General features: G+C 41.1%; 1 protein-coding gene across 1 annotated transcript; it reads left to right on the forward strand.

The window, feature by feature from the left end:
* Positions 1-711: 711 nt before the first annotated feature.
* On the forward strand, positions 712-8,878 carry LOC108940141 (heme-binding protein 1-like). The gene is made up of 4 exons (XM_018762086.1): positions 712-1,172; positions 5,150-5,288; positions 7,507-7,687; positions 7,829-8,878. The coding sequence occupies exons 1-4, from the start codon at positions 1,095-1,097 to the stop codon at positions 8,004-8,006; spliced, it is 576 nt and encodes a 191-aa protein (XP_018617602.1). The 5' UTR covers positions 712-1,094; the 3' UTR covers positions 8,007-8,878.
* Positions 8,879-9,333: the final 455 nt, after the last annotated feature.

Consider the following 9,333-nt stretch of genomic DNA (forward strand, 5'->3'; position numbering starts at 1 on the left):
GCGCGCGGCGGTATTTCATCTGCGGTGCTCGGTCTCCCCCTGGCGACACAAACACGGCACTGCGTCACGTATGTTTCCTTTCAAGTCTCGGGCCTCAGACGATCAAACCCATTGATCACATTGGCGGCGAGGTTTTTGCCTCCAAAATGTGCTACTGTGTAAGAAAGCACGCATAACTAAGAAATCGTATGATTCAAAACTGCGTTTTTTTTAAAAAAAAGAGATGCATTGAAGGGAAGTTTATACTCGCTGTTCATAAGTGTGTGTAAAATAATAGAAAAGCCATATTAATTGTAAAGTTTTCGAGTTAACGCTGTTGAAGCGCTCCGCGCAATGGCTGCATGCAAGGATGTGTAATAAAATGTCCGTACAGCATGTAATACTTTCCACTAAATCACATCGCAGTGTGTTACATTACACTTTCTTTACTGCAAATGTCAGCTCTTTGAACTGAATTATAACGTAACGACCCGCGTTACCGAGAGCTTGGGCGGGTAATGGGCTATTGCAAATAGTTGGATTCTGGGTAAATCGTAAATTAAGTGTTCAACCACTGGGGGGAATTCCAGGTAGCGTGAAGGGGTGGCTCTGTTTGGGAGTGTGCGGAGGAAAAGCTTGGGGATATTAAGCAGATTGGGAAAGCTGGTTTGGCAAGCAGATTTTTTTTTTTTTTTTTTTTTTAAAAAAAAAAAAAAAAAAAAGTAAAAGAAACTGGGTCTTCGGATCCGAGGTAGTAGTTCTCAGTGTGTCGGTGTTCTAATTTAATGTTCATTACGAAAGCTATCTGTGCACCCTTCTTCGCGCATCTAACCTCACGGCGCTGTGCGCTGCAGTGTGTTTCTGCGTGTGTCTTTTTATTTTGCATTTTTTAGCTTCCGTTTTCTTCGGGGAGAGCTGCAGTTGGTTGTCGTGCGTTAAAGGGACACGAGCGGGGACGGGCGCGCGCTCCTGCGCACGGCGATAAGAGCAGAGCTGGAAACGAGGGACACAGATACGGCGAGTAAACGGAGGCGGAGCGGAGAGGCGAGGGTACTGCGCAGCGAAGGTCTTTGGTGTATCTCTCACGGTGTGTGTGTGTGTGTGGCTGAGGAAAAATGTTCGGCATGATCAAGAACTCCCTGTTTGGGGGGAACGAGGAGGCCAAGTACGAGGTGCTCAGCACTGAGTCGAAGGTACGGAATTCCTCCTGCGTGCTCGCTCATACACACACACTGTCTTTCACAACACGTTTGTTCTTTGTATCAGGTTGTGTGTGGTCACGGTTTTTGAGGTCGCGATCGGTTGTGCATCACTTGGAACTGTGTGAGACCGTGCCCCAAATGAAAAGTGCTTTCGTTTCCTTTTGTTTTGTTTGCACAGCTCGCCCAGCTTTCCGCACACACACGCACCCGTGATGACAAGAAGTTCGGGTTAAACGCCTCGTTCAGGGCTGCAGTTTGTCCACATTCTATGTTTAAACCGCTGCTTTTGCGACAGGTCCCAGTCCTTAACTGCTCATGAGTCATGTTTGACCAGTTCGGCACATACCACATTCACTGTACACCCATAGATGAAGATTTTAAGTAAACCACATTGCCTTAAAAAAAAAAAAAAAATCACATTTTGCTTGTGCTTGTTGCACATCATCATGTCATAATTTTTTACATGACAAGTCATAACACTGTCAAGTGACTGTCATAAGACCATAGAACTAAATCATGTGACCATCCCTGTCCTTAAACTCTCTCACCTGTCTTCACCATACATGTATACACTATATTTGAAATTTTGATGACTGTGATTTCAATTATATTTATTACATAAGCAGTACATGCAAATAAATTTACATTTATTCATTTAGCAGATGCTTTTCTCCAAATGTACATCTCAGAGAAAATACAATTTGTATATTACATTTATATATTACAAAACGTTTGGAGCTACGTGGATGAGGAAGGCGCGATCCAGAGAGGAATGGAAAGTGTGCTGTGACCAGCGGAGTCGATTCGACGCCCGATAGTCTGGTCGGTCAAGTGGTCATATTACATTAGCAGAAAGAGAAACTTAAATGCAGATGCATGATACATAAGTACAGTTATTTAGTTTTTCCACCATATTAATCAATGTACTTCACATGAGTAGCTACAAACTTTGTCCTAATGTCGACAATTCCTGATCACCTAGTAATTTTAAATATATAATATAGGTGTATGTAGGTGCACGGTGGAGCAGCTGGCTTGGCCTCAGCCTGCTCTCTGGTGGGTCTGGGGTTCGAGTCCTGCTTGGGGTGCCTTACATCGGACTGGCGTCCCGTCCTGGGTGTGTTGCCCCCCCCTCCAGCCTTATGCCCTGTGTTGCTGGGTTAGGCTCCGGCTTGCCGTGACCCCGCTTAGGAGAAGCGGCTTCAGCCTGTGTATCTATATACTGTATAAATATATATTTATATTACAAGAGTAGTTGTGTGAAGGTTTATCCATTATTTAACAGTTATGATCTCAAACTTATGGTACATAAACATTTACACGTTACATGAACTTACTAGATCATCATCGAAGTGAGTCCGAAAGAGGTGAGTTTAAATGTGACAGATTCAGCAGTTACGAGCGACAGGGGGAGGTGATTATGGGAAGGGAAGTTGTATGAAATGAAAATCCTAAACATTCAGGAAAATGTTGACTTGGCTTTTAAAACTTCATACATCCACATGGTGTATCAGCAGTATTAGAAGAATAGTTTTTTCTGAATTTACAGTATTGCACAACAAAAGAACTTGAGAAATCATAATACCCTGAGTTGCAGAAAAAAATTTTAAGACAGTGACCGAAAATGCATAAAAAATTGCATGAATTAAAAGCAATTACAGTTGGGTAATACAAACAAGATTAATGCTGACAGGCTTTTGGTAACGGAAAGCTAAATGTATTAAAAAAAATGCAGTGATTGAACAAAAATAACTATACAAAAAGAAATGTTCCACAGGTATATCATAGAAAGGAGAAGGAACATCTTGTCACAGAAATGCTTCTTTGTGTTTGGTATGGTAATTCGAGAAAGCTTTAGCTTAAAAAAAAAAAAAAGTCAGTGGCCTTTGCTTGGGTTGATGCAAGAACTTTACTCGTGGGTTCCAGTCAGGCCCCTGTTGTCTCCAATGATATTATTCGAGTGAGTTTTTCAAAGAAACGTCGCTGGCACCTCCTCCAAGTTGTTCTGTCAAGTCACCTGAGTTACACGTGAATCATGATCTTAAAGTAGATTGGAGAATGAAAAGACCAAGAGGACTTCAGATCCACCACCACCTTCTGCAGCTGTCAGAAGAAGCTGTGGGCTTGTTTTGCCTTTGCCAAACATTAACCTGCCTGAAAACGGCATCAACTCAACTCCTGCGCCCATGTTATATTTTTCCACGGCTCGTGGTTCAACGTTTTGCTCTCAGAACTTCAGAATGTGTTTTTGCCCAAGAGCTTTTAGTATTGTCATTAAATATTTGTCTATCCGGGGGGCGCGGGGGCATCGTGGGTTGGACCGGATCCTGCTCTTCAGTGGGTCTGGGGTTCGAGTCCCGCTTGGGGTGCCTTGCGACGGACTGGCGTCCCGTCCTGGGTGTGTCCCCTTCCCCTCCAGCCTTGCGCCCTGTGTTGCCGGGTTGGCTCCGGTTCCCCGCGACCCTGTATGGGATGAGCGGTTCCGAAAGTGTGTGTGTGTTTATTTGTCTATCCCTATTGCTGAACTTTGAGTGCTACCAATGCTTTTCTTGCAAATTTTGTCATTTGTGTGACTGATGTAGGAGCCCTGAGTAAACTGACAACTTCGCTTTTACGAACTTTTAAGTTGTGTAATTTACCTTAGGAAATGGCATTTTACAGTGGTAAATATAGGAAGGTGGGCTCAGTTAAAACTGTTAAAACCAAAACACATTCAGCTTAATAGGACTCATCTGTATCTGCCTTTCTAATAGCAATTTTGTTATTTAGAATAGTTATTTTTCAGAGAGAGACACAAAGGCTTCACTGATCCCAAACTAAAATGATGAGGCTGAAACAGCATGCATACAGCAAGCAGTGTCAGAAGACGCAGGGATAAATATAGTGAGTGCTAACAAGTAAAACAGTGAAAAGTAGTACAGGCTGTGCAGTACCACTCGGGCAATAACAAGTCAGTACCAGCGTGACAGTCTGAGGACTCGTTATAGTGCCCAGTGGCCATTGCCATGTTTCCATATGCCCTCTATCTACTCAAATCCAGTTTGTAAGAGTCACCGAAAGATGTGTCGTGCTGATTCTACATTCATCATCAAGAAATTCATGAGCTCTCAACGTACTTGGTTGGTTTGTGGTAGCAGGTAGTGGTTTAAGCTTCTGTTTTTTTAGAGCCGAAGGTCACAGGTTCAAATCCCACATACTACTGTAGTGCTTTGGAACATGGCGCATACCCTGAAGTGCTCCAGTAAAAGTTAACCTGTGGTATAAATGGGTGAGTCATTGTAAGAAGCTTAACGTTGTAAGTCACTTTGGAGAAAAGTGTCAGCTAAATGTAAATGTCATTGTTATCATTTGTATTTGTTCATTTAGTAGACACTTTTCTCCAAAGTGATGCACTTCTCAGGGAGAACTGATTTCATGTCATTTTATTACCTGAAATTTCATATTATCTTCTGCTCTTTAAAAAGGAGACATTCTGATTGAGGTGCCTCCTGCTGATGTGTTTGTCTTAGGGATTTGTCACTCAGTGACATTTCTTTCATTTGAAAGAAAAAATTGTTGACTATGCAATTTTTTTAATTTTCATAAATGTATTTTACAAAAACTAAAAATGTAATTTTTCCACTTCTAATCCCAAACTGTATTCTTAATATAATCATTTTAATATACTTGAGTGCTCTATTTTACAAATGCCCTTGAGTTTTAATCTATATTTTATTTATTTGAAGGAAATGTCAAGGGCTGAGTTGATTTTATTGCAGATTTTGCACTTGTCCTGCAGGTTCTAATTTTGTTTACGTTATTCATGATTTGTGTTTTAAACTCAGTTTTCACTGCACTTTCATTTTGTTTACTGTGATGTTGTTCATGTTGCGGTGGATATAAAATAAATTGATGGTAATTGAGACGGTAAGACTTTAGATTTTGAGAGCTGAATTTGGTGCACTTGGTGACCTGATCTCTGTGCCCAGGAAGAGGGAAGCTATGAGGTGAGGCAGTATCAAAGTGCCCGCTATGCCACTTTGACTTGCGAGGGGAAGACCTTCGACCAGGCTACAGGCGAGTGTGTGAAGAAACTTCTTATGTATGTAGGAGGAAGCAATGACAAAGGTGAGTGGTCCTCCTCCTACATGTTACCTTACATCAAGAAAAGAAACACTTCTGTGAATTTACCCCACTGTTTCTTTAGATTTTGTGTGTGGTTTTATTTTTATTTTTTTTAATGAGCCCTTTATTTAACACATAATTAAAAAAGCCTGAGTGAAGCGTGCAGTTCAGGACCAGATTACCACCTCGAAAATAAGTGTTTTCACACAACTACATAACCCAAAGTTGTTTAGTTCACAAAGATAAAGAAATAATTTGTAACAATACAACTATGGTAAAAAATTAGTAAAATATTTTCTTTTAGTAAACAAGCATCCACCAAAGCGATCAGTTGTATGGTAATAAAATTGTGCTAGTTTAGATGTAGTTTATCTGTCAAACTTACAAAAGAATGTTAAATATTCTAGCTGGTTCACAGGTCAGCTATGCCTTGCTGGTTTTGGAATGTAGCTCCTGTAATCACGATGACTATTCAGAAATGTCTTTGCCTGCAAAGAAAGAGTGACAGTAGAAATGTTGAGTCAAAAAGTGAAAATTATAAAATGACTTTGCCATTGCATGACATTGCTTTTGCTATTGCAGGAAAATGTAGTTAAACCCAGGAAATTAAAACTGGAACTGGGTATTGCTTTTCAACTTTTTAATTTACATTTTGTTTTTCACCAACTTGACAAATCAAGCAGGGAAAACAAAATATTAAATATGTGTGGTGTTAAATATTAATTTTCTCTTTCTTTTAATTTGAATTTTTATGTTGCAAATTGGAAGATATTGTTTAACCAGGGACAGCTGGTAGCATAGTGGTTAGAGCTACTTCCTTTGGATGCAGGTTCAATTGCCACTTCAGCTGTAGTACCCTTGAGCAAAGTACTTACCCTACATTGCACCAGTAAAATTACCCTGCTATATTAATGGGTAAAGAATTGTACTTATACGTTGTGTTGGAGAAAAAGTGTCAGCTACATGTCATACATAAATATCTGTTGCACATATGATGTGTAACGGATATTTATGTATGACAAGGGTGGCACAGCAAATAGTGCAACTGACTCGCAGTGCATGGGTGGTGCAATAGAATGGGAGTTTGATCCCTGCTTAGTCTGTGTAGAGTTTGCATGCTCTCTCTGTGCCTGTGTGGTTTCCTCCCACAGTCCAAAGACCTGTAGTTCAGGTTGCCTGTATTGGATGAGTGACTATTGTAGGAACCCACAATTCAGTCATTTTAAAATCAGTTGACCATCTGTCTATCCTGTATTATCATATGAAAACATCAGGGTAATACACATTGCTTGTGGGCATTCTAGACATCTGTTGGATGATTAGATCAAACTTATAGTTGAATGGGTCTGCTTCTTAATGTGATCATAGTGAGTACTTGTGATTATTTGCATCTAAATGAAACCATGTGAAAATGATCCCAGTTCTCGTTACTAGATGATGGTCAAACCATTTGGTGATGAGGAAGTTCGGGGTAGCTAGCAGTCGGAGGTTGGTTCCTGTGAAGGCTTCCTTACCTTTGATCCTTTGTTTGAAGGTATCACCTCTAAAGCTTTGTGTAAGGTCACACCTTTAAGGACTGCCCATTGAATGCCTATAAAACCACAATGTATGTCTTCCTTAGTTAGACTTGATGACTACAGCGCGAAATAGCACGTTCTGATGTTGTAGACTGATGCTCTCATCTGCAATAAAGAATCCTGCTGAAGATACTTCCAAGTCTCCTGGTCTCCTCTCTGCAAATTCCCAGCACTATGCATGTGGTTACCCTGCGAAGGACTGGCATCCCGTCCAGGGTGTAGCCCCCATCAGCTTAATGCTTCCAGGATAGGCTCTGGTTCACCCTGACACTGCTCAGGACAAGTGGTTATTGAAATTGGATGGATGGATTATTTACATTCATTGATTTAGCAGACACTTTTCTACAAAGTGACAATGTTAAGCTACCTACAGTTATTTACCAATTTATATAGCTGAGTAATTTTACTGGAGGAATTTAGGGTGAGTACCTCGCTCAAGGGTGCTACAGCTGGAGGTGGGATTTGAACTTTTAGGTCCATAGATAGCAGCTCTAACCACTATGCTATCCACTGCCCCATTACACATGGATTATATATGCATACATTACAAAATTTGTTGTATCGCAGCCTTTGTATTCTTGACTATGACATTTCATTTGACTTAGGTCCAAGATAACTAAGTGTTTTGCTCTCCTTTTTCTCAGGGGAAGGCATGGGCATGACAGCACCCATTTGTATAACAGTCTTTCCTAAGGATGATGGCTCTCTGTCAGATCGCATTGTTACTGGGCTCCGTATCCCTGAGCGTTACCAGGGAAACCCTCCCACTCCAACTGACAGCACAATCCAGTTTGAAGAGAGACCAGCCATGACTGTATATGCACTGTGAGTACCAGTGTGTTTTGCTCTCGCTCTGCCATTTATGACTTGTCTTTCTAGTTCCCACGTTGCATTATTGTGCATGCCGAAACACTCATTGCTTCATTGACCAGGCTTGTATGTTGTTGTTGTTGTTGTTTCTGTTAGGAGGTTCGGAGGATTTGCTCATGAAAATGAGTATCGCAACGAGGCTGCTTGCCTCACCCGCATTCTGGGTGACAGCACCGCCTACCAGCGAGCAAGTTATTTTTGCTGTGGTTATGACCCCCCAATGAAACCCTACGGTCGACGCAATGAAGTGTGGTTCATAAAGGAGGAGAACTGAAACAGGATGTAGAGTGGTGGTTGAGGTTAACACCAACTGAAATCTCTTTTTAGGTACAGGCAGTCCCCGAGTTAAACATCTGACTTTCGTACAACCACGAACCACTGACTGGAAGTTAATCCCCCCCCACCCTTAAGTAACAATCAAATGAAAACTTAAGCCTATTAAAACTGTTACTGTACATATAATGGTTCATACTAATAATTTGGCGCTACTGGGCGAAGCACATCAAAACATTGTGTGTCTACAGCGGTTTCTTGGCTTGTGGGCAGGGCACGTGAGCCTGAGGTAGGACAGACTTCTTTTCCCATTAAGTGTCTCGTGTGTTACTGTATTTGGTTTTTTCCTTTTTTTTTTTTTTTGTTTTACCCTCCTAACCATGGCGCCAAAGTGTAAATGTGATGCATCCAAGTAAAAGGAAGCAATCACGCTGAAACTAAAGAGTTTATAGTAAAGTGAAAGGTGAAACACCAACAAACAATGGAAAAAGCAAACAGTTTCTTTGTTTTCCACATGCGCACACAGGCTGTCCCTCTCTCTTGCTCTCTCTGAGAACACTTGGCTACAAAAGACACTCCCCCTAGTTGTGGAATCTTATTCAACACAACCTTCCCCTCTCTGCTCTTCCAAGTCCTGTCCCGTTCCACGTTTCTTTGATAACCGCCCGCCTTGTCCCCCGACCACCATTTCAGATCCTCACCTCTGTTCAGTTCAACCGACCGACCATTCATGTCCAACTATGAGATTACATCTTATCCTTTGATCTGAATAAATGAACCTGCACTTGTATCCAGCCTCCTCCGTGTCCTCTGTTCATCATGACAGTAGTAACATTTATCTCTTAAAGCGCCGTTACCTTGTCTATGCTATTGGTATTTGACATAACAAAGTTCAACATTATACAGAGCTTTAGAGAATAAAGCTTTGTAAGACTGTAGATCTGGGGTTTCATACAATTAAATCAAGTTTAATAAAATAAAAATAAATTGCATTGGCAAGATGTCCTTTATTTCATTTAGAATTTGCAATGGGTTAAGCAAGCAGTTTTCCTTGAATATATGCACAGCAACACTGCCCAGTTTCCATCATTCAGGAATGCTTAAAGCTGTGGGAGGAGCACCATATTTCTCATTGTTGGGAACCAGCATCCTGCCAAAAGCTGTAAGCTCATCTAGTAGCAGTACCTCAAAGTGTAGCGTTTAGAGCAATCACCTTGCAAGCAAAGAACATGGGTTCGAATTCCTGCTCCTGCTGTAGCTCACTTGCACAAAAAATTACCTTATGTATAAATGACAAATAACCAAAAGAGCTCCGTATACAAACTTAA

This window comes from Scleropages formosus, chromosome 20 (assembly GCF_900964775.1).
Source record: "Scleropages formosus chromosome 20, fSclFor1.1, whole genome shotgun sequence".
NCBI classification, from domain to species: domain Eukaryota; kingdom Metazoa; phylum Chordata; class Actinopteri; order Osteoglossiformes; family Osteoglossidae; genus Scleropages; species Scleropages formosus.